At 46.8% G+C, this 26,429-nt stretch overlaps 1 protein-coding gene across 1 annotated transcript in view; it reads left to right on the forward strand.

Moving 5' to 3' along the window:
* CARMIL1 (capping protein regulator and myosin 1 linker 1) overlaps positions 1–26,429 on the forward strand; it is a 1,545,633-nt gene that overhangs the window by 1,185,114 nt on the left and 334,090 nt on the right. The window contains exon 27 of the mRNA XM_069613644.1: positions 16,822–16,997. Coding sequence (XP_069469745.1) covers positions 16,822–16,997 — 176 coding nt within the window. The remainder of the gene's footprint in view (positions 1–16,821; positions 16,998–26,429) is intronic.

A 26,429-nucleotide genomic window follows, 5' to 3' on the forward strand; every position in this document is an offset into this window, starting at 1 on the left:
GTGGCTGCAGCGGCGCTCAGTGACACAGGCACCAGAGCAAACACCATCACAACAGCATCCGCAGAGATGTCTGGCTCAGCACTGAGTAAGGTCTGGCCTTCTTCAGCGCTAGAACTTGCCAGTGCACCTCGGATCCCGGATCCTTCCGAAGCGCCCTGAGTGCCGAAAATCCTGTCAGTGCCGATTGCAAAGCCATCGACTTCATGAGCCACCATCGAGCGTTCTTTCATACCTAAGTCCAGGACCGTGTTTTTCGGCTCCATAGCTGATATTTTCCACGCCGCCGATGACAACACACAGGTCTCCATGACACCAGTGGGTTCCACATGTTCCCGTACATGTAAACTCAGCAAGCCCACCCCTAGAGCCACACTAATTCCAAGTATAGGGCTTTGGTGGATATCCTGGGGTGGAGTGCTCCAGTCAGGTCGTTATCAACCTTTGACTTAACTGATATTCTTGATGGGGGTCCTGCTACTGAGAGAGCCATGCTTTTCAATGCAGCTATCGCCAACCCTATTGCCACTTTTACCACACCCTGAGTCAACTCTGACTTCTCCAAAAAGTACAGGCTAGCAAAGGGAGACCCATCGTATTTCTCCACCCACCTGGCACCGGATGGGTTAGTGGTGCAGGCGGCCACAGTGTCTACCAGGCCAGCCACATGGACGTCAATTCTCTCAACTGATAGGGAGGGGGAAAAGGCTGATGCTTTGACAAAGAAAATATTCTTGTCTGGCAGCATGACCCTGAAGGCAGTCAATGGTTTGTAGACCGCCATTGGGGAGGCTACGCAGTATGCGGGAGGGCTTCCAGGGGTTGGTAGACGCCAGCAAGGAGGTGGCCGGTAGTCTTTGCAGACGGGCCTGGAGGTTGCAGACTATGTCAGCAGATCTATGGGGTCGGCCACGGTGCTCAGGAGGCAGGCTTACATGCATACTTCAGGATTCTCACTGAATGTTCAAAATAAACACCTTCACATTGCTTCTGATTGCAAGAATCTTTTCAGTCCCAAAGCCGACGACTCTCTGGAGAAATTCAAAGAGTGCAAGCTAGCCGCAAAGTCACTGGGCCTAGCTGTGCAACAGCCGGTTAAACCTGCCTTTAGTTTTGCGTCAAGGGGTACAGGCTACCAGCGCTTTGTCCCCTATAGCAGGTAGGCTCAGCTCCCACAAGCCAGGCAGGGGCAGAGTCATTTCTCGTACTCCAGAAGGGGTAGGAGGGCCTCTAAAGACCAGCAGACAGTGGCAGGGGTAGCTCCGCCCTCAAAGCCGCTTTGATTTCTCCCCCCATGATCCCCTGGTTGGAGGGAGGATAACTGAGCACTGGGCCCAATGGTGGAAGATCATCTCTGATGCCTGGGCTCTTCAGCTCATGCAGTGGGGTTTCTGTCAGATTACTACCACCTCCTCAACAACTGGAACAGTAGCTCCAGGAAGAACTGCGAGACCTGCTTTTGAAGGGTGCTGTGGAAGAGGTAACTCTCAAGCAGAGAGAATCGGGTTGGTATTCGGAGTATTTCCTGGTATCCAAGAAAGGACCTTCTTGGACCTCAGGGCCTTGAACAAGTTCCTGAGGAAAGACAAGTTCAAGATGGTGACATTGAGAGACATTCCCTTTGCTCTTGAGTTTCAAGACTGGTTGGTGTCCATAGATCTTCAGGACACATACTTTCATGTGCCGATCCATCAGAAGCAAAGGAAGTTCCTGAGATTCGTCATAGGGGACATGCACTACAATTTCAAGGTGCTCGTCTTTGGGATGACCTCCGCTCCAAGGGTCTTCGCCAAGCTCATGGCGGTAGCCACAGCCCACCTCAAGAGATCTGGTGTTCATGTGTTTCCATACCTAGATGACTGGCTGATCCAGGGAACGACGACGGAGCAGGTTTTGTCCCATCTCGAGGGCACCTGATCGCTACTCCACAGGCTGGGCTTCTCCCTGAACTAGCAGACCTCCCACAAAGCGCCAGCACAGAGGTTCCAGTTTATCAGAGGAGTCCTAGACACTTGGGTGGGGAAGGCGATTCCTCCTGAGGAGATAGTTGCCAGCTTCGGACAGATGGTCCAGCTCTTCCAGAACTACACCACCATACCAGCAGCTTCCTTCCTCTGCCTCTAAGGTCTCCTCCGGCATTTTTCTTGTGCCAGAGGCCAGACTGCGATTGCTATCTTTGTAGTGGCTCCTGCAGGCTCAATGGTCCCAGTACTTCGGTACTTTGAAGGACGTTCTAAGGATGTCCAGGTCGGTGGTCAGCAGCAACAACCAGAGGGGTATCTACCTCGATGACTTTGTAAATAGGAGTACCAGTGAAGGACATTTCCCGGGCCGCAACCTGGTCCTCCCTACATACTTTGCTAAGAACTACAGCCAGACGTCACCTGTGGGGCCAACGCTTGATTTGGAAGGGTGGTTTTGCAGAATCTTCTGTTGTAAGTACTTTTATCCAGCCTCCAACACGAATACTGCTTCGGTTCTTATCTGATGAGGAATCTGCGGGAGAAAGGCAATCCATTGAAGAAGAAATTCCTTACTGTAATGTTTTTTCGGTTACCAGACATTTGGTCAAAAAAAATTGGTCGACCAGACAAATGGTCGAACCAATTTGGTCGAAAACCAAATGGTCGAATTTTTTTATTTTTTATTTTCACTCCTTTGTTTTTTTGTTTTGGGGGGGTCCCCCCCAACCCCCTTTTTTTCTAAAAAAAACTTTTTTTAAAAAAACGAAAACCCGAAAAATAAATATATAATTAAAAAAAAATTCGACCATTTGGTTTTCGACCAAATTGCGTCGACCAAATGTCATTCGACCAGTTTTAATTCGACCAAATGACTGGACACCGTTTTTTTAATGGATTTTTCTCACGCAGGTTCCTCATCACACCTTCCATCCATCCCTGCCATGAAAGTATCTGCTGTCAGTGGCTGTCTTTCTCTTGGGTGGAAAGAGGTGAGCTAGGGTTTCAGGGGTTATTGGCCTTTTTTGGTTCTATGCCGCATTCCTTCTGTTGTCCAACAATTAAAAAATAAAAAACGTATTTTGGGTTTTAATTTTCTATTCACATTCGGCTGTTTGGCCGTATCGTTCGTTTTCTTCTGCAGTGGCTAAGCTTGGGGGAAAAAAAGGTGGGAACTGAGGTAAAGGGCCTTAGTGAAGCAAGAAATATGTATGACAAACAATGTCACGTACGCAGCCGACGACCGAAGAATGGAGGCAAGACGGATTGACGGCTTAGTCGACGTGCACTACGCCCCCCTGTCGAAGAGTTTTTCAAGCAGCTGATGCTGGAATGCATATCTAGCTGATGAGGAATCTGCGGGAGAAGAAGCCATAGAAAGAACATTACGGTAAGTCATTTCTCCTTCTTCGCTCTTGGCCTGCGGTAATTCGAAAGACCACGTCTTGCTAGATGCATCTCATTAGGTGTTCCTTGGAGTTGGAGCACTCTGGTGGGATTCCCTAAGAAGGGGTAGACTGCGTTGTTGTGTAATTTAGAAACTTAGTTTGCAATATCATCAACTACCGATCTTAAACTTGTTTGTTGCGTAAATCTAATATATCAGAATTTAATTTCAGAAGTAGTTTGTCTTTCATCCGATGACAGACACAGGCCATATCTATATCATTAGTGGGTGAATGTAGCGAACACTGCATGTTTAGTTGCTGAATATTGGCAATAACAGAAAACTGTGGGTGTCAGAGTGAAACAAGAAAAACCTCTGTGCTATTGTTTTGTGTGGTTGGGGTTGAGGAAAGGAGATCTGCTTGAGGGGCGGGGTCTAAAGGTTGCTCTGTTGTTGGCTGTGGATCTGTGTAACTGTCTAAGGCTACAAATTGATTTGAGTTTGAAATGTCATATATCATTTTTTCCTCTACATGCTTTGAACTTATTGGGCTTAAATATATGTCTGTTTGGATATCTGCAGGAGCATGAACAAAGAGGTAAAGCAAAGCTACAGCCTTATGCGTCCTTTGTATTCAGCTATATTTTCTACATCAACAGTTGCTAGTGAATTTGTCAAGGCTCACTGGCCGGCTTATTCAAATGCTTGTGGGCTGATTTTGGAATGAATTTGCAGTTTTAGGTTAGTGAAGTCCCTGGGTGGATTTCAACACTTGTTACATTTTGACCTGCATTGAGGTCTGTTTTACAGGGTCTGAGATCACTCTGCAAAACCTTGATGTCATGTAACAGAACATTAGCCTCTTCTGTTGATAATCAGCCTGTTTTTTTTTTGTTCCATATTGGGAACCCAGGTCAGGTCTTCCATTTCATCTCCATGTCTATGTATCAAATGGGAGAGTCAAAAAGGAGGCAGCAGGTGAGTGAGCAGCTCTGCGGGCAAACAGAATGAGGAACGCCCTGACAGCGTAAGGGGCTGCCAAAGTCTGTCTCCCCCACTCCACTGTGGTGCTCAGTGCTGCAAACTTGGACATAGCTGGACTTGCCTTGATGGGATGTGGTTGATTTGAAGTGCCCCAACTGGAAGGCAGGGCTTAGTAGGGTATGAAAGCTGGGGATCAAGCCATCAAAAATCCTTTGAATCTTCAGTAAGTGATAAGTACAAGAATACTAAGAGCGAAGATGTGCAAAGTATTAAACAAGGGGTACCCTATGTTGGTTGGCCAAGTAAAAGGCAGATCTGAGGGTAAGGGATCACCAAGGTAGATCTCTGTTTTGGATTTGTTAAGACACAGACACTTATCAATGATCCAATCATAACTTCTGGAGAAGCTTTCAGATCTAGATGCTGCATCGTGAAGAGCAGAATGGCCAGAATGGTTTTTGGGTAGGTTAGATGGATTGGGGACCTGCTGAAAGAGGGGAAATGGCTCACGGCAAAAGAAGTTAAGAATAAATAGAATATAAATAACTTTTCTAACAAGGATTATCAGAGACTAAAAAAGGCTATTGGAAAGGTGGATTCTGGAAATAGGCTACATACAAGTGGGTGGAGGAGGTTTGGCCAGTAGAATATATAAACTCATTGTCTCAAGATATAAGGCAAATGATCAGCTGTGTGAGGATTGGAGTAAGAGACTTGATAGTGAAATTTCTTCGGTACACTGGATGACCATGTGTCGGAATGTCAATCTATGTTCAAATCGTTTGTGTGAAAGATCCTGACGAATTAAAAATTTTGAATAGAGTTTACTGGACCCCGGAGCCTTTACATAAAAGAGGTCTTTCAGATACAAATGCATGTTAGGGATGTGTACATCAAACTGGCACTTTGGAACATATTCTGTGGAATTGTGGGAGAATGCATGAATTCTGGCTGAGTATTGGTGAAATATTTGATGAGATCCTGGGGGAGAAGATTTATTATGATTATAAAGCACTGATCTTGGAGGAGATGAGTTATTGGATGAATTGACCAGCTGTCAAAAGAAATGGCTATTTAGAGGTGCTACAGTAGGAAAGAAAATTATCTTGAGAGGTGGAAATCAAGGGTGTCCCCGAACATCGAGGAGTGGGTTGATGAAATGCATAAATTAGCTGAAATGGAGTGGACGATCTATGGCAGACTAAGAAAACATTCTCTTTTTGAAAAGTTGTGCGGAAAATTCATGGATTTATATTAGTCTCTGTACTTGTTATGGTTGTATAGGGAGGGTTGAGAGGGGGGTTGTATATCTTTGTATATATTTGTGATTTATGTATATAGTTGAAAGTTGTCAACCTTTGGTCATCTGTGTATCATTAGTAACTATAGATTGGTTGGAATTTAAAGTAGCTTTTTATTTAATGATTGTAATTGACTAATATTTATAAAATGAAAATAAAGAATAAAAAAAGAGGAGGATTTCCCAGCATGAGTGGAATCTGGATGGCATCAGCATAGGTCTGAAAGCATGCAGACCTACAAGGGCAAACCAAGCTTTGATGTAAACATTAAAATCCAAGGCAATAGGACAGATCTTTGGGGTACACCCCAGTTCAGTGATGATGGGGTGGGAAAGTAATAGGGGTGATGCCATCTTCAGCTCCTGGCAACAGGTGAAAGAAGCATACCACTCAAGAGCCAGTTCTTTAATGCCCGCATTGTGGTGATTGAGTAAAGTAATGCCGTTTTACAGGCAAGGAGGATTCTTGCTGAAGTGCTGCTGTCCAGTGAAAGCTGCAGTTTGTCCCTCATGTATACTAATGCTGATTCTGTCCATCTGATAGGACAGAATGTTGATGGTTGTGCAGGAGTGTATCTGCATCTGTGCAGCACATTAGCTGTTCATTGTTAGTTTTCTCCAGCATTGTGCCCAGGAATGAATCTTGGCTATCGTGTGATCAATGGCCAGAAGGGTTTGTTCACCAGGTGGCTTCTTCAGAATGTGGTTGGTATGAGTTTTCTTTATGGGCTGCAGATGGTGGCCTGCACTGTTAGATGTTGGAACTGTTAACTAGCATTGTCAGGGTGAGTTCCAACAATTTTCTATTCTCCTTGCTAGGGGACCTCATCTTCTTTATGGTTTAATGACCTCTGCTGGAATCATCGGGTGAAAGGCAGAAAAAGTAAAAGTAGGGTGTGAAGGAAGCAGCTGTGGGATGGTTGTGCAAAGGTGGTAGGGGATATTAGATTGAATGGACTTCATCTTGAGATGATACAGAGGCTGAATTAACCTCTCAGTTAACCTTTCCTCTTATAATGGATTCTTCCCTCTCACAGATTCCTCATTAATGATATCTCTATCACAGAGCCACTGTTCTCCAGAAACCTTTCTGCCGCAAGGGGGCGCAGCACCACCTCTGCTTTCTGCTCGATACCTCTACCCTGCGCAGGACATGACATTGGGGTCAGTTTATATAGCGGCCTGGTTACTCTTTTCCACATGCTCTGTTCACTACTTGCAAACACGCTTTTTGAGCTTTCTATTTTTCTCATGACTCTATTCCTACTTCGTCGAAGGCCTCAGGCTTCAAGATGTGTGCAGATTGCGCTCGGCGGATGTTGGTCTCAGATCTGCATTGGATTTGCCTTTACTGCTTGGACGAGGGCCACAGCGGGTTGTGCTGTACATGTACTCGAAGGCCCTCTGTGAAAGGGCGGCAATGATCTTCACTTTTGTCCACAAGGCAAAGGCGGAGGCTCTGTAGTCGGTTGCACTGCATGGAACGATGCTCTGAAGAACAGGCGGTTCTGCGCAAGGAGAAGATGAAGAAGAAACATCGGGAGAAGTCCCATTCCCCAAGTGAGTCATCACATCGACATTCACCTTTCTCTTCGAAGAAGAAAAGCCCTCACTGCAGGATTCCACTTAGTGGCCAGTGCAGGTTCTTTTTTGACCCAATTTGCCACGCAAGATAAATGGGAAAACCTCTGTCTGAAGATCTTGGGCATCTTCATCAAGATGCCAGTGGATCTTGCCTCGGCACCTATGGTGCAGGCAGCGGTGCCGCCAGCTTCGACTACGGCACCGTATGGACCCATCGTGCCTGGCAAGGTACCCTCTCGGTACTATCCCTGCATGCCTAAGGGCTCGGGCCTGCACCTAATAGAGATCAAGGTCTCTGCGCCAACAGGCCCCATCTACAGGCGCTGCGGCGTCGTCTTTGAAGTCGGCACCAAACGGCATTGCAGCTCCACAGGAATACATCCTGCTCCCTAGGAAGAATTCTACAGGGAATCTGAGGATGTGCTAGGCCTGGCTGAGGGCCTGAAAGTGGCCAGTGGCTTCTACAGCTCCCCAGAGATGAGCATTTTGCCAGCTCCCACGCCAAGAAAGACTCAAGCCACCCTCCAGTGCTTCATGGTTAAGGTTGCCAGTACTCTGGGGCTATCTGGTCTATCCAGATCTAAGGTTTAATCCAAACTTTGTGATATTTTGGACAATGGCCCAAAGAAAGAGACGCTGCTTCTCTTAAATGTAGCAATGGAGGCTCCCGTATTGGAGGTGTGGGAGAAACGTGCCTCTTTTCTGGAAGTGGACAGGGAACGGGTGAGGAAATACTACCTGCTCAGTCGAACCCAATCTTTCCTCCCATGCTTCGCCTGGAAGTTTAGTGGTTCAGGCCTCAATGGCTAGCCTGAAGACTTCTACCTTTCCGTCCCTTCCACCAGACAGAGAGAGTAAGAGGTTTCACGCATGGCGTAATAAGGTGTTTGCAGCGGACAGTCTTGCACTGCGGGTTATGTATTCCTCTTGCCCCATGGAAATGTTTGCCTTTGGACGGCAGTGGCCAATGTGAGTGAGTATGTCCTAGATAGAGAGATGATGGACGGTTTCCTGTCTTTGGTCTCTGATGGCAAGGAGATGGCACGCCAAATACTGAAGTCAGGAGTGGACATGGTGGACTTTGTGGGCAGGTCCATGGCCACTAGCACAGTGGTCGGGCGCCTCTCGTGGCTGAGGAGGTCTGGTTTTTGCGGCCGATGTCCAGAGCAGACTGTTGGCTAAAGCATTTTTGGAGTTAAGGCTTACAACGCCCTACAGAAGGTCCAGTCGGCTAAGGCAACTGCTATGTCCTTGGGACTAGCAGTGCAACAGCCCTCCACGCAGCTGCGGTTTCGGAGCAGGGATTTCATCCCTTTCCTGCCTTTGCCCCGAGGGGCTGTGGCCAGTCTGCCCTAGGAAGAGCGCAGGACAGGCGCTTCCCGAGAGGTAGAGGAAGGGGTACCAAGAGGGGAGGCATTCCAGCGGCCACTGTCCCCACCGCAACCCAGGATGTCAAACCTCAGTGATGGCCTTTGCCACTTGTCACTGTTGGGTGCGGTTTCCTTGTTCAGCCCAGAATGGTTGAACAGGGATATTGCCTCCCATTCCTTCAGCTCACCACGGCCCTCTGGCCATCCCCTTGTCTCTGGACTCCATCCTCCAGGAGGAGGTCTGTCAGCTTCTGTCGAACAGTGCGATCAAGCTGAATCCCTACTCGGAACAAGGAAGGGGTCATACTCCACCTATCTTCTGGTGCCAAAGAAGGATGGAGGCTTGCACCACATTTGGGACCTACAGCTGCTGAACTTGTTCCTACTCATGGACAAGTTCAAGGTGGTTACTGTAGCCCACATTCTGCAAGCTCTCTGTGTGCAGGACTGACTGGTTTCCCTGGACCTTCATGATGCCTACTTCTATGTGCCGATTCATCGTAAGCACAGGAAGTACCTAAGGTTCGTGGTGGCCCAACACCATTACCAGTTCAAGGTCTTGCCGCTTGGTCTTTCTTCGGCTCCCACGTTTATCACCAAGCTTCTGGCAGTGGTAGCTTCTTGCCTAAGGAGGGAGGGAATTCATGGTTTTCCCTGGAAGACTGGCTCATCCGAGCTCGCTCCCCGGATCTGGTGTCGCAACACTTACTCTCTATATGTACTCTTTTGCACAGCTTAGGCTTTTCCCTGAACTTTAAAAAGTTTCAGGTTACGCTGTTGCAGTATCTCCGATTCATCAGGGTAGTCTTGGACACTCAACTGGGCAGGGCATTCCCACCTGAGGATCGAGTGGCAAACATCTTTTGGATGGTCAATATCCTACAATCCCAGGAACCAGTCCCGGCATTGTCCTTCCTGCGCCTTCTGGATCTCATGACTGTCTGCATCATTGCGGTGCTGGAGGCAAGGCTTCTAATGAGATTGCTTCAGTGTTTTTTTCTATTGCAAATGGTCGCAGTTTCAGGGCCACATGTTGGACCTTCTACAACTCTGGAACCAGGTGACTCAGTACCTCACACAGTTGGCCTTATGAGACAATCTGCTGAAAGGTGCTTTGTTTCAGCAACCTTGGCCCCAGGTGACGGTGGTCGCAGACTCATCTTGCACGCTATGAATGTTCACTAGGCCTAGTATGACCGCTTTTGTATTTTACTCATCACAGTCCTGTCATGATGCCTACCTCCAAGGAGCCAGGTCCGACCCAGCAACCCCAGAGGCAGGCATCATTTCCCCCAGGGGAGTGCCAGCGGGCCCAAGCTGGGGCCCTTTGGACGCAGTCCTGGCGCCCTAGGCGCCAGGCTCATGTTGGACCTCTGTCCTGGCGCCTTAGGCGCCAGGCTCATAAAGCTAGACATGTGTTCAAGTGTTTTAATGTGCACTTACCTGATGCAGACCATGCTGCCACATCCAGGCCCTCTTGAGGCCTGAATAGGAACTACTTTACCTGTGGGACTACTTTCCACCCGGGTGTGGTCGGGGAAGGATACATACCTGATCGGAGGAAGGATACACACTTGGAACTTCTTCAAAAGCTATTTAAACCACACCCGATCAGCATCTCACGCTTCGCGGCGTTCTGTTCCTCGCAGCTGGACGCTCACTGTGTCAGCTCCTGCATCTGGACTTCAGCCACGCCTGTCAGCATCCTGGGTCACCTGCAAAGGGAGACAAGAGACCTACCAGCTAATCTGCACCACGGACACATCACCGACGATCCTGAAAGGGAAGACATCATTTTTAAAAGCATTTCGTTACTATCGCTGCAGCGCTGCATTTCACTCACCTTTCCTGGGTTCCTCCATCTTCAGCAGCGATCATCCGGATACACAGCCACTTCCCAGAGCCTAGAGAAAAAGACAAGAATAAGAGGTGAGAGAAGGAAGGGAATAGGAAAAGCTCAGTTTCATTCTAAGACTTACCTGTTGGGTCATTCCCATTTCATTTCGGGTATTGCTGCTTCCAAGCAGGACCCCGGCCCCTATGGGGAAAAAAGACAAAGACATTAGATGAGCGAATGCAAAAACATTACCTGAGCGCTCATCTAGGACTTACCAGATCTTTACTGGAACTGCACGTTTCACTTCGGGTCGGCGCCATATCTCCGGCATTCCGAACCCCGGCCCCTATGGGGAAAAGACATCAACATCAGCGCTTTATTGCAAGGAGTTTCCAAAGGAATCTTCATTCATCACCTGAAAAAAGACAATGAACGTTATTATTTAAAGCTTGAACTTTTGAACTTGCAACAGAACTTTTACAGCGCCTTACTAGTATAATCAAGCTTACCTGAACTCCCATCCAACCTCAATCCAGTGAAGTAACTGGGTTCAACGTGCCCCTGCGTCAGAAGCAGGATGGAGAGCTCGTCCTTTCAGACCCTAAGGTGAGACTTCACGGGGAATCGTGGAAGGGTATCGTGGAGGGTTGGAAGAGAGTGGGAGGCTTGAGCATAACTCAGTCAGTAGGTAATACTCCCTTTTCACGCACAGGGGAATATTCCTGCGAGCCGGAGAAGCCAGAGTAGAGGGCCCTTCCTGTCCATCTTCAGAGTCCCGAAGCCAGACCTGCGCCTCCGTGGGAATCAGGTGAGCGTTACAAGTCCTCATATTCCATTGCCTGCTGTTCCCTTGTTCCTTTCCCTTTGCCCTGCGGGCGCTTTGAAACACAATTCCTTGATGTATAAGCACCTTACAAATGCCCAATAAAATAAATAAAAATAAATAAAACATCTCTGACCAGTCAGACCTAGCTGTGGTCTCCCGCAGAGTCTCTGTAACAAATCAACTTGCTGGATTTGAGGGTGGTCATGCTGGCCCTGGTTGCTTTCCTCCCCTCTGTGAAACGCAAGACTATGCTGATCCTTAAAGACAACACAGTGGCCATTCACTACCCCAATAAAAGAGGTGGTGTGGGGGATCCTTTCCTCTTTCCAGAGTTGCAATGCGACTGTGATTCTAGGTTTTGGAGAAAGGTGTCTCACTGGCGACGGCTCATATGGCGGGACGAGAGAGTGTCACAGCGGATGTCTTGAGCAGACAGACTTTGGCCTCCAATGAGTGGGAGCTCGGCCAGGATGTTCTAGAGGAGATGTTCTCCTTTTGGGGGACTTTTCAAGTGGATCTCTTTGCTTCCAGTGTCAATATGAAGTGCAGGTTGTTCAACTCCAAGGAATTTCCTTGACGGGGAGCTCTGGGTCGAGTGGGCTTTCGACCTCCTTCATGTGTTCCAGCCAGTCCCAGTCATTCCGCTCGTTCTCAGGAGGCTGCACCTGTTCGGGACCACAAGGATCCTGATGGTGCTGGACTGGACCCGAACAATATGGTATCTGGAGTGTCTGGACATGTGCATCTGCCCTCCCGGGCTCCTTCTGAGGAGAGTCGACTTGCTCTCCCAATCGAAGGAGCGGGTACTTCAACCGAAGTTCAGCAGACTGTACATTCATGCTTGGTTACGGAGAGATTTTAAAACATTTTAAAAAAGCAGTGGAGCACCGCATATCAACCGCTCTGGCCCACTTCGACCACTGCCCAATGGTATGTATTTAACCATCCTCTGAAGCCTGAAAAGTAGAGCTTGACATGTGGCCAACTTTGCACCTGACCTGCAGATGGAGTGGCCTGCTGTTAAATCTCAGTTTCCAGTTTAATGGCATCTACTTCAGAGTGTAATTTGCTTTCTGATTTTGAGAACATTCAGACATGTAATTGCACGAGAGCTCAGTGGGTTGAGGGCTTGCTACTGCGATGTGTGTGTTAGATCTGCAGGTTGCAGGTTTGCAGCCTGGCAAGGTCAACTCAACCTTTAATCCTTCCGAGGTTGATCAATAAGTACAAACAAAAGTTGGGTGATATTGTATGTATATTTGTTCTATTTAAAGTGCTTAAGCATAAGTGCTACATAATAACACATCATTATCATTTGGCCTTGGACGTCTGCTTGCATTCACAGTAGTTTGTTAATATCTGCCTATACACACTGATATTAACGATACATATGGTGATCCCTTCTTGTATGAAATGTATATAACATTACAGTGATATCGTAACCATATTTTTCGTAGTGTACTTAGGTACAATGCTATGTGATGCTCCTTTCTGTTTTGCCAAGGGGTGAAAGGTTGTGTGCCATCGCTTCCTGTGATGCCACTTCCGGGTTGGGGTCAAATGACATCACATAGTGTGATGTCATCAGAGGTCAGGGGCAGTGTATTGTCACTTCCGCTACCCCTGGCATTTTAGTGAAATGACGTCCCTGCACAGTGACCCTACATATACTGACCCCGACATCATGTCCGGCATGGGGTGCGTCGAGGCGTTGGGCGGAGCAGCACTTCACTCCCTGGCCATGGAAATGTTTCCTGAGAACAGCTGCGCTGAGATAGGGATATCATAGATGAGGAATCCCTGGGAGCAACATCCATTTGAAAGAACATTACAGAGTAATTTGTTCTGCTCTACCTTCCCCTGGGTTACGTGTCAACATCATAATCGTATTCCTTTGTTCCACGAGCATCGAGCATGTCCCCCATAAAAGCGCACATTGGCATACATAAATACTATAAAATTGAACCAAGTATAAGTCATTAATAAATACAGTTACAAAAATAAAACTTCATCTAGAAACATGGTAAACATTTCTGATAATTAATGAACTGAACAGGGCAAAGTTCATGTCCTTCTTAAAACAAAGGCATTTAACCAGCTTTCCCTGTCTGTACTCATTGTAAACATTGCATTAATGCCTAAGAGAGACTGCTGGTGCAAACTGATAGTAAAATAATTGAAGAAGGTTTGCATTGACAAATACGTGACTCTCTTAAAATTGGTTTTAATACTCTTTTCCTAAAATTCAATATTTGGGACAAAGTATGATAAAATGTGATAGTGACAGAACAGTAATAATGGGGGCAGTGAGCAGGAAATAAACGTTGCCTGTTAGTGCCATATGACCACCTATCCGTTATGGAATTGAATGCAGCTAAATTGGAACGTGCTTGACTAATGAAAACTGCACCCTTTTGTAAGGCGACCAGAGCAAACATGGTTGGATGGAATTTGTAGAGATCTGCAATCCAACTTGTCTATTTTGATCCATCTCCATTACTCTGCGAGTTGAACAGAAAGTCAGCAACAACTCTGATGGCTTCTGACTTTTATTACTGTTTTTCAGGGAGGAAGATGATTGTTTGAGTTCAAATGGATTTTGTGTTATTACAAATAGAAAGTAACAAATCTAACCATTGTCTTAAGCAATGGTCATCACACTTTTTTTTTATATACCAAGCGCCCTTGAAAATATTTTGGGGAAGTCTGGCCCCCCTGATCAGCGAGGTTGCTTGTTAAGATACGGTCACAGTTTTCAGGAGACAAGCTCGACCTGTGGTTAAAGGGAGGTAGTTGTGAGCAGGTTGGGTGCCATGTGACCCAGTGCCAACACACTCGTATACCTCATCATCTTGAGTCTCCAAGGACAGTGAAATGAGGATGGCTCCATGAATTCAGTATTGGGCATTTCTTTTGTAAGTACAATCATTCTAATAAGAATAATACTAACAAAAGCAGGGCGAGCTGAGATGTTTGCTTTTGTGGCAGGAGGGTTATAACAGAAGCCTACTGCAACAGCCTTACATTCAGAAATGTGCAAAGTGATCGCACACTTCCCAACTAGACAACATCAATTTTGTCCTTGATTCTGTATCTCCCACCCATTTTGTCTCTCTTATTCTGTCTCTACTTCCTATTCTGTCTCTCCCTCCATTTCTCCCTTACTCTGTCTCTCCTTCCCGGTCCCTGTCTCCCTCTTATTCTGTCCTATTCTGTCTCTCTTCCTGTTTTGTGATTGCAGCTTCTTCTGTCATAGGCTGCCCTTTGTATTTTGTCTCTAGCTCCTTGTATATCTCCCTTCTAGTCTGTATCCCCCACCTAGTCTTTGTTTTCCTCTGCTTTCTGCCCCAGCTTTTGCTAACCTATGCTGTCGCTCAAATTCTGTCTCTCCCACCTAGTGTGTCTCCCCACTGTGAGGGGTCAAAAATGAGAGGCCAACAACTTTTTGAAGGTTTTTCATAAGATGGCATTTTATTAACCCAAAAGGGTTTGATAAACACCTCACTATCCCTACCCTAATGAGGATTTTCCTGCCTATCAAAGTAACTAAAATAAACACTCTAACACAAGGAATCTGTACCTCACATTTGTACATACAACACACTTACCAAGGTAATATATGGCAATGGCAAATCAGATATAACAGAAATAATAGTTACGTTCAAAACCTGATCACGGTTTCTCCTTGTAACCTGGGTGATTTCCCCTTGCCCCGATTCAAGCAGCATTTTCAATCAACAGTTCAAAATCAAAATAAGGAAGTTCTGTCTTATAACAACATCCTAATAAAGTTCTTCTTGCTTCAATAAATCTCCCACTTGGACTTGACCAACAGTTCAACATATTCAACAAGTCCCTTATCTCTCCACTGCTGGCAGAGTTCCATATAACTGCTTCTCAGAAAATAAGTATACTTCCACAGTTCATCAGTATCAACAAAAATGCTTCTTTTAGGATGATTCTGCAACAGTTCACAAAATGCTTGCATCAGCAATGTTGATTTGTCAAGATGATTCCACAAAAAAATCACAATGTATTTTAGTGACCTTGCCACCTCGTCGTCTTCAACGTTTTCAACCACACCACAATACTTTAATACTTTTGGTCCACTCACCTGCCAGGTCTACAACTACAAAGTCCCTTGCCCTGGTATACTCGCCTGCCAGGACTAATTAAACTACTAACACTACTACAAGTACTTCTGTGGCACAGTTTACTTCAAACAACTTATAAAGTCTCTTGGCTTTCCACAACATCAGTTTTGACTACTTCTTGCAAAACATGAAACACATTGATGCTGTTTGTTCCACACTTGTGATTGTCACATGCAATGCAGGTTATGCTCCTCTCCTCCTTTTTATCATCTCTCATCAGCTTTCTTTTTGGAATATTTGTTCACTTGTCTCCCTCCGCCTCTCAGAAAGCCATCTATCACCCTGACCATTATTTTGTATGTATTTATCTGTTATTAGGGCCATAATGTTTTGTAGAATGTACAACACACTACTACAGAGTAGACACATTTGAACTGCATTCTTTTTCCCATCACAAACTGAGGTTCAACCTTTTCAATTTTACTTACTGCAGCTACATCATCAAGGTCTCTGCTTATGTTTCTCTTCAATTTTCTCACCAGTTTAAGTCCCAAGAATGTAATTCAATCCGTGGAAGATCTATCAACCTAAGTCCCAAAGTGTGCCCTAAAGCATGAATGAGTTAACGTTACTGCCTTTTACTCATTCCTTTTCATTATTATATGTATGAACCCCTCCCAAATCACAACATAATGTCCACTAATAGATCAGCAGAACCCTCTGACTGTTTTAGGGACACCACCATATTATCAGCCTATAGCAGCGCTTCCTTTTTGCTGTGGCCACCTCTATTGCGTATACCTTCTAATAGTTCCATTTTGCATATCCACACGGATTCTAGTTCAGTAGTGCTGTCGGAGAAGATGACACTGTTGCCATACAACGGTATGTAGATTCTAATATTGTTCAATTCATCATGAAATGGTACCGATTCTACACTTTAAAAACAGAAGGCCAGAGAATTGGTATTTTCTGACCTTACAATTACATTTCATGTGTATTGCCATGGAAGTGTTTTACTCCAAAATGTTATGTATGGAGTAAAAGAAACCGAATGAGTGCACATTTTTAGGTTTGTAATATTATGCTTCCTCTCCCAAGACTTAACTTAAAGTGCAAGAGGGTGAGTTATTATTTCTCAATTCGGCAGTTCGCAGAAGTATTTTTTTTCCTCTGAGTCTCCAGCAAGAAAACTTAAACCAAGAAATGTGATGCAGCATGCACTTTCTGCCGAGGAAGCAGCATGGGAAGCGTAGAGGTTCCAATACCAAAATAACACGTTCATCAGAGAGACGCATAAGCCTGTTGGATCATCTTCGAATTCACTAAGATATTTTGTAATAATATGTTTAATATTTGACTATGGTACCTTGTTGGAATCTCTACCAATGTGCATATTTGAATGGCCTTTTGTGATATAAAAATGTTTTGTTTAGTCTTGCAATTATTTCTTAGATCTTTCTCATGTCTTCATTCTACAGGGGCTGCTGGAGTCTATGGTGGATGCGGCTGAAGATCTGTGTCCTAATGTGATGAAGAAAGCCCACATCCGGCAAGATTTAATACAAGCCAGCACTGCAAAAATTTCTATTCCTCGCACCTTTGTGAAAAATGTCTTGTTGGAGCAATCGGGAATCGATATTCTTAATAAAATTAGGTAAAGTATTAAAAAGGTGGATTGAAAAGCATAATTCTTTTTTTAAATGTATTTCTATTGAAGATTTTCTTAATATTACACAACAAATAAGCCACCACCCACCCTTCCTCCCTGCCCCCCTCTCAGCCCCCTGACAGCAGTCTATCTATTCGACCAAGTTGATTTAGCGTTTCCATCTCCGGACCATGCCATCATATCAAGTCCAAAATACGGATTCTTTGCGGACACGAGTTAATTCAGACGTCCTTCCCTAAGAAGGCCAGTACCACGTCCCAATCATCTTTGAACTTTCCCTGGTCACTTTGGATTGTATAAGTAACCCATTCCAAGGACACATAATGCCATATTTTTGCAAACCAGTCATGTACGGAAGGGATGATTTGCTGCTTCCATCTCTGTGCCATTAGGGTGAGGGCCGCCATACTAAGAATCACATATGCCTGGCACTGTGCTTTCGTAGGTAGTTCTTCCAGCAAATCCCCCACCGCTAGCATAGCCTCCACATAGTGCCATTGAATGCGCTGCCCAAAGATACTTTCCATCGCTTCATTGACATTGGTCCAGAACGGGGCCAGGGCCAGGCATGTCCACCATATATGCTCCCAGGTACCTACTTCCCTACATCCCCGCTAACAATCCCTGACACTCCAGGATATAATCTATGTAGTTTCTCTGGTGTCATATGCCATGGCAACATTATCTTTACCCACATCTCCCTGATCTGCAGAGCTCTAGTGAGTGACGGCACTCTCTTCCATACACCCTTCCACTGCTCCTCAGATATTGGCCCCCTGGTACCTGCTCTCATCGCTTCATGTACGCCCAATCTGGACAAGTTTGGGTTTCTGAGAAAATGCTCTAGAGCGCAGTGATCATATGACTGTCCCCTGTGTTGGTCGTCACATACCTTTCGAAGAGGGTAAGGTCCCTGAGCACTGCTTGCATATTCCCCGGGGCCCTTAGCCAGTGTCTCAACTGTGCATAGTGAAACTGGTCCTCTTCTCCCAACCCAAACTGCTCCTTACATTGAAGGAAGGTCTTCACTTCCTGGGCCCCTACCATGTCCCTCAGTTTCTGAGAGCCCGCCTCCTCCCTGTTCACATAGGCTCCCCGTTCCTCTCATGGACGTAATTGTGAGTTGCGGTATAGTGGATTCAGAGGTGAGGGGGAACGTCGTAAGGCCCACCTGATGAAGCAATTTTTCCCAGATGTCTCCCATCAGGGTAGTTATCTTGCTACTGTACATCTTACCCGGTCTGTCCCCCTTCAGGCACCATAGAACTTCCCGCAGAGGCCTGCCCACCACCGCCCCATCCATCCTGGGCCACACCTTGTCTTGATTCCCCGAGAACCATCCCTTTACCACTCTTAACTGGGCCGCCTGGTAGTATCGTCGAACGGTTGGGGCTCCCAGGCCCCCCCCGCCCCCTGCTTAATGGTGCCATCAGCACTCCCCAGGCCACCCTCTGATTTTTTCCTTTCCAAATGAATGCCCTGACCATCCCATTTAGAGCCTTGAAGAATCTCTGCGGGAGTACAACTGGAAGGGCTCGGAAGTAATATAAAACCGGAGGAGAATCACCATTTTGATAACATTTATCCTCCCTAGGTAGAAGATCGATAAGGGCCTACTTTCTTCTAGCCATCGCTTGACCGATTCAAGTGGGGGGGGTTGGTAATTGCCCTAGTACAGGGAATCCAAGGAGCCCGTGATCTCTACTCACAGATAGTGAAGATCCTTGTCTGCCGTTTTATAAGGCTGCTCTAGTGTGGCCCCCGCCGGCTGTAACGGTTTACTCCCGGTCGCCATGTACATGAGCTCTGATTTGTGGATATTGATTTTCAGTCCAGCCACCCTCCCAAATTCCTCGAGGCACTCAGTCATAGCTGGGAGCGATGTAACGGGTCAGTAAGTATAAGCAGCACGTCACCAGCGACTGCCGTCACCTTATGCTCCTCCCTCCCAAAGTGGATTCCTTAATGTTGCTGCTGTTCCTGATATGTACCATCAGCGGCTCTAGATATAGTGCATACAATAGCCCAGACAATTGGCAACCCTGTTTGGTGCCTCACGATACCTTGATTCTCCTGGATATGTGCCTGTTGATTGCCAATCGCAGAGTGGGCATGCAATAGTTAGCTTTGACATCCTTAGAAATTGTGGGCCAATCCCCATGGCTTTCATCGTGAGAAGTGAGAAAAAAAGGCCACTCGACCCTGTCAAACTCCTTTTTTGGCATCTAGGGCCAGCGCTATTGCTGAAGTCCCTGTTAAATTCACCTCCTCCACTAGATGGCAAACCCGCCTGATATCAAATGTCTGCCTGCCTTTAATGAAGCCTGATTGATCTGATTGTACCAGCTTGGGGAGAATCTTGTCAAGTCTGGATGCTAAGAATTTGGTGAATAGTTTCGCATCCAGAATAATCAGAGCTATCGGTCGGTAGTACCCACATAGCATTTGGTCCTTCCCGGGCATGGAAAATAACACAAACTTAGCTTCTTCCATGGTTTGGGTTATGCGCCCTGATACCTCAAAGGAGTTGAAAAAGGTGGTCAGCACCGGAATAAGGGATTCATTAAACATTTTGTAGAAGCTTGTCAGGTAACCAACCGGTCCTGTGACTTTATCCACCGGTAAGGATAGAATTGCTTGCTGACCTCCTCCTGCATTATTTCCCCTTCCAATAGTTGCCTCCCCCCTGATGTAACTGACACCAACTGGCTCTCATGGAGATAAGCTTCCTGCTGCTTGCCTTTCGGAGAATCGGTAGAGTATAGGGCTGTGTAAATGTCTGTGAAGGTCTGTACTATGTCCTCGGGTCTGAGAGCTGAAGTTCCTGTGTCATGTTTTGATTTGGAGGATTATCCTTTGAGGCCGCCTTGCTCCTAACTTGCCTTGCGAGCATGCGATCCGCTTTGTTTGCCTTAATATAGTAGCATTGTCTCTAAATAGAAGGGATTTTTCTGCCCATTTAGTCTGGAGTAGGTCTAACTGACCCCTGATGCCTCTGTATTCCTTTCTCAGGGCCCCCCCTTACCCATCACCATTTTCTCCATTACCCTTTGCAGCTGCACTTCCAATTCCACTTGAAGGGTGTCCAGCTGTTTGTCCCGGAGGGCCTTCCTTGCAATGAATTCACCTCTTATGGTTGCCTGAAAGGCATCCCACACTACCTCTTCCTGGACTTCTGTTGACCCATTCTGCTCAAAGAATTCCCCTGTCCTGTCCCAGATTTATCACTGGATCCCTTAACAATTGATCTAAGAAAGTCCACTTCCAGAGCCCTGCCACCCCCCACCCTTCTCCTGCTGCACTGTGATTTTAAGCAAAGGGTGGTCTGATAGGGCCCCCTTTACCTGGCCTAACAACACGCTGGATACCCAGATATAGTAAATCCTAGAAAAGGTCTAATATGTACATGTGAGTGGAATGTGAACCCCTGGGATGCCATGTGGAGGTTCCGCCAAGTATCCACAAGGGCAAAGCGGGCCATTTGTGCTTTAAGCTTCCGTCTTAGGCCCTCCTGATTCGGGCGTGCGTCTACGCTCATATCCACTTGGAGGTCCCATGCTAGGTTAAAATCCCTGTCAATAGTACCTGCCCCATTGCAAACTTCTCTAATTATGCTAGGACACCTCGAATAAACCCATCTTGCCCCGTGTTTGGAGCATATAAGGAGGCCACTGTGTAATGCACCCGCCCCGCCAAAGCTGGACAAACACAAAGCTCCCCTCCCGATCCACTTCTCTAATCACCAGATATAACCCTGCTTGTTCCTTGAAGGCTATCAGGACCCCCATGTTTTCCCCCTGAGCGTTGGACTGTTCTATGCGAGTGTATCCCCTTGAGTCTCACCTTATAGTTGTCTCTTTTCCGTATATGGGTCTCTTGTAGGATCACAATGTCGGGCCTTCCCTCCCCAGAAAGTGATCCACCTTGTTTTGTTTGATTGGGGAGTTCAAGCCCCGTATATTGAGCGATAGCAGCCAGAAGTGTTGGTTACTCCCCATGATCATCTCCATATATGCAGGAGTCCTGCTGTCCATCCACCCATACCCCCATCTCCCTGCCCCCTACCCCGTCTCCGGTCGAACTTGCCCTTCTCCTCCCCTTCCCATGTGAACAACCATGGTGGTAAGGTCCTGTTATCCACCGGAGATAGAACCTGCGGATCCACTAGAACCCATAAATGCGCTCAACCACCGCCCGCACCCCTGTCCCCACCAAACCCCCTGGCAGAGATTCATCTGCTTCCCGGGCCCTTATCTGCCGCAGATGGAGGCCTCCTTAGTGGGAGCTCACTCAATCAGTCACCCTTGGAAGGGAGGATCTTTGGTTCGCTGTTAGCTGTGCCACTCCGGGCCATCTTCTTGGTGCCGGATTCCGGGACCTTCCTCCATTCCCATTGCTTCCTCTTGGCTGCCTCGCCAGCCGGTTGCCGATCATTTTGCTCAGCCCCCTCTTCCTCCAAGTTCAGGAGCCGCAGTCCTTCTTCGCATGTAGTGACACAGTGTTGGAGGCCCTCCCATGGGAATATGAGGCATAACGGGAAGGTCCATTTATACCTCACTTGTTCTTGTGACCATTCCCATCAGCCTTCGTTCACCAGTGTTGATTGGGCCAGATCCTGATATACCTGAATTTCAGCGCTACTGACCTTTATCGGACTTGCATTCCCGGCCTTCGCCAGGATATTCTCTTTCTGTCCATACCGTTGGAGCGCCACCACCACCTCCCTTAGCATGGCTCCCGGTTCTCTTCTCCTTGGCCCTACTTGGTGGACCCGGTCCAGCGGAACATCTCTGCCTTTCTCTAGTTAAGGGAGATCTGCAAATTCCTGTTGTGTCGTGTCCCGTAGGTCTCGGTCCTGTGGGCCTTTTGACATCCCCTTGATCCATATGTTGGATCACCTGGAGCGGTTTTCAAGGTCCTCGCTCTGGATCTCCAGATTCCGAGTAACCCTGGCCAGTTGTTCCACCTGAGCGTCTGTCTTGCAGGCGTCCTCTGACAGCTCCTGAATCGCATTTTCTGCTGTGTCTGTTCTGTCCCTAGCTCAGCAATATCCCCTTTTACCTCCTGTAGTCATTGTGCTTGTTCAGTCCGGATCAGGCTTAGTTGTGACTGCAAAGTCTCTGTCATTTTATCGCTAAATTCCTTGAAGCACTGATGCAGAACTGCGTTTGTCACTGTTCGGTTTTCCATCCCGGGGGGAGTGTTCCCTACTCCATCCTGGGATAATTGCTCAGTGGGCGCGTCAGAATCCCCATCTGGGCACAATATCATCTGTAGGTTAGCGTCTTGGACCTTCTTTGTGTTTTTGGCAGTTGGGACTCCTTCCTTCTGGTCTTTGTTCCTCTGCCGTGACATTTGCCAGACCTATCTGGGGATGCACCCCCCGCCTCTGCGATCACAGTCTTGCCCTTGCGCCACGCTCTTATTGTTTGCCCCCCTCAATTAGCTTCTCCTCCCCAGAGGTAAACCACCCGAGTGGGGGGAGGCACCGTTTCAATGTCTACTCAGGTTTTGTTGGCTCCTCTCTTGGCACAGCATTCCCTCTGTTGATTTCCTGTGCTAGTCCCCTGTGGTTGCCAGCGTACCTCCTCATGCGGGCCCCAGTCACACTCACACCTGTGCTTCCAGTGGGGGGCGCACGTCCTCCACCTGAGTTCCTTTTTTTTAAAAACAGTTTTTATTGGTTTTCCAACATAAAACCATACAATTTAACGAACCATTGTACAAGATATCCTACACGTACAGTTCTATGTTTCGTTTTCTCCCTATCCCAACCCCCCCTGCCAGCCTACATCGAACAATTCCATTGCACTTTCAGTTTCTCTTAGCTCTATCCATTTTTTTTGTAAACAATATTTATTAATTCCAACTTGATAACCGTACAGTATAACAGCCAGTATGCATTTCCATTCTTGTGTACAGTTTCATGTTGTTTTCACCCACCGCCCCCTACCTACCCTCCCTCTGTTTCCGAGCCTACCCCACTTCTCAGCCTTCCACACCTTATTCTCTGGGCATCCCTTCCTCCCTTCCCCCTAAGGGCTTTCATCCTTCGGGCTTTCCTGGTCAGACCCGCACATGGTAGCTACTACTTGTTTCCAGGCTGTCAGCGTGTTCACTTCTTCCTCCCCCCTCTATTTGCTGCTTCGTTCCATACCATTGTCAGCATTCGCCCATTTCAGGAGATCGTGCCACCAGGCTTCTGCTTTCGGTCTTCTACTTGCTTTCCAGCTCATTGCTATCCTACGTTTAACCAGTATATAAGCCAGGTCTTTGAGTTTGCTCACATGTTTCAGTTTACGCAGCCTGGGGAACACACCTACCATGCACACCCACAAGGAGTTTGCATCCAAATGTATCTCCTTCCCCGCCATGGGGTGGGCTACCTCCCTCCATAATCTACTTATTTCAGGGCATGCCCAGAACATATGTACCATTCCAGCGTTCACCTCCCCACATTTTGGGCATTACTGTAATCCTGCATTTTTAAACTTGGCTATCTTCTTAAGGGTCATGTATGCCCTATTTGTGACATATAACTGAATCTGTTGCAACCTTACGTTCCTCGATACCTTTTTGTGGTGTCCTTGTACCTTTACCCACAACCCGTCTCCCATTGATTCCCCAGCCGCCTCCTCCCAATCTCTTCTCGTCAGGATCACCTCATTCCCCACTTTAGACATCAACAGTTCATATATTCGGGAGACCTTGTGGCCTCCATCTGATACATAATAAAATGTTTGTATGGCTGTGTCATGCTGTTGAGCCAGCACCGACTCCAACCACGTGTTTATCGTCATCACCAGCCTAGCGTATGTGATGTATTGTCCTCTGTGTAATCCCGTATCTAACCTCAGTGTGTCAAACTCCATCGCCTTACTGTCTTGCCACACCTCCCCCAGGGTCGCTATATCGATCGGCTCCCAATGCCCTCTGATGACTTTCCTCATTTGCCCATCCATCCCATCCAGTGCCACTAGCAGCATCTGCGGGCAGCACGGGAACGGGTTCTCCATTACTTGGCAGGCTCTTCGCCACATTTTACCCCCAAGTTCCAGAAATCTTGTCCTTTTTCCCATTGCAACTTCGGCAGCCATATCCATTCATTCAGAAAATAAGGAGTACACTCTGCTTTCAATAGTTTAGACTCTGGTGTAGGGTGCCCCGACAACTACCTTACTACATATTGAATTTTGCTAGCTAAATAATATATCTCGACGTTGGCCAGTCTGATGCCCCCTTGTTCATATGGGTTCTGTAGCTTCCACAGCGCTATTCTATTCCTAGAGTTATGCCATATGAACCCTCTACACATACTAAATAGTTTGGGTACCATGTAGAGGATATTTGCAAAGTAATGTTATAGCCTTGGCAGCACCACCATCTTTAACAATGCCACTCTCCCCATCATAGTTAAGGGGAACTTTGCCCAAAATGTCATACTGTTTTTGATTTTATAGACCGCCTTCTCTGTGTTTTGCTGGTGTTCAACTGCAACACTGTGGTAGACATCTATTCCCAGGTACCGGAACATCTCAGTTTCCCACTTTATCTGTACTATCGGCAGTTTATGTTGTGGTACTCCCACGTATCTGCCGAGGGGGGAATATGCTAGATTTTTTGGGGTAAACTGTTATGCCGGACAGCATTGCGTATCGCTCCATAACCTCCAAGATATACTGTGAGTTTTCCTTAAGATACTTAAAGTACAGCAGCATATCATCCACATACACCGAAATCAAATGTTGCCCTCCCTTTGTGTTAATCCCTACTTCTCCATATTGCTGCTTCAAGTTTATCGCCAGGGGTTCAAGGAACAAAATGAAAAGCATTGGGGACCATGGGCATCCTTGCTTAGTACCTCTGCTGAGTTGCCACTGTTCTGATATGGTTGCTCCCGTTCTGACTCGTGCCAGCGGTTTGCTATGTAACAGTTGGACCCACTTCAGATATGCAGCCCGATAACATATTCCTTTAACACTGCCATTAGCCATGGCCATTTGACTGAGTCAAAGGCTTTGACCGCATCCAATGAGGTTACTGCCACCTCTTGGGAGCTCCCCTCTGTCTGCTCTATGAAGTGATGGAGCCTCCTAAGGTTGTCGGTCATGCTCCTGCGCGGGACATACCCCGTCTGATCAGGATCTATGAGTCTATTTATGACAGGTCTCAACCTATTGGCCAAAACTGCCGTGAGTATCTTGCTATCCTGATTAAGCATCGACAGTGGTCTATATGATCTGCAATCTGTGCTCAGTTTGTTGGGTTTAAGGAGAAGAATGATTATCGCCTCCCTAAGGGATACTGGCAACGTGCCCCTATCAAACGCCTCATTTAGCATTGCTAACATCGGGGGAAGCAACTCCGACCTGTATGTTTTATAGAATTCACATGGGAGTCCGTCCGCTCCTGGGGATTTATTAGTGGGTAGCGTCTTAATCACTTGTTCTAATTCTTCTAATGTAATCAGGGCTTCTAAGTTCTCCCTCTCCGTTGCCTCAATTTTGGGTAGATTCATTTCTGTCAATGTTTCTAGCTCATCAATATCTTCCTTCTCAATTATGTTTGTATACAGTCGCTTGTAGTATTAAAAAAAAACACTTGTTCACACCTTCTTGAGTGTCGTGTGTCTGTCGACCCATCCCCTGAATTACTCTAATTGGTTGTCTGGGCGTCTCGCTTTTATACAACCAAGCTAGTAACCTTCCCGGCTTATCTCCTTCTGCGTGCTGCCTTTCTACGTATTTTCTGTAGATAAGGTTGCATATGTCTTTCCCAGTGATCCCTACAGATTTGTTGCAGTTGGTGTATGGTCTCTCTCCCGCATTTTGGTCTCCACTTTCCTTTCTGCATCATGCAATTCGTGTATTATCCCACCTTTCAACCCTTTTGATTTCGATATTCCTGCTCCTCTCACTACCACCTTAAATGTCTCCCACAGTGTGCCTGCCGATTCCACACTACCGGTGTTGTGTTCAAAGTACTCTCGTATTTCCTTCCTCAGGTCTTCTCTAAATACTGTGTCTTTGAGTGCCTCAGCTCTGAGTCTCCATGTCGGGATTCTCGGTTTAGGAGGTATGATCTGCCATGTTACTATTAATGGCACGTGGTCAGAGAGGACCACTGCTTTATACTCTGCTCCCTTCATTTGTCCCGTTAGCCCGGATGCAATAAATATATATTCCAATTGGGTGTGTAGGTTTTGTGGGGCCGAATAGTGTGAGTATTCTCTGTTCTGTGGATGGTGTATTCTCCACACATCTACTAGCTGGAAATCAGTTAGTAAGGCTCTCAAGACCTTGGCTACTGGGGTGGGCCTCTCAACCTTTTCATCTGATCTATCAAGTTTGGGATCCAATGTACAATTGAAGTCCCCCCCCCCCATATAACTGCCCCGTCCATGTATGGGCTAATCTT

Source organism: Ambystoma mexicanum, chromosome 5p (assembly GCF_040938575.1).
Source record: "Ambystoma mexicanum isolate Mex_15411 chromosome 5p, UKY_AmexF1_1, whole genome shotgun sequence".
In the NCBI taxonomy this organism is placed as follows: Eukaryota; Metazoa; Chordata; class Amphibia; order Caudata; family Ambystomatidae; genus Ambystoma; species Ambystoma mexicanum.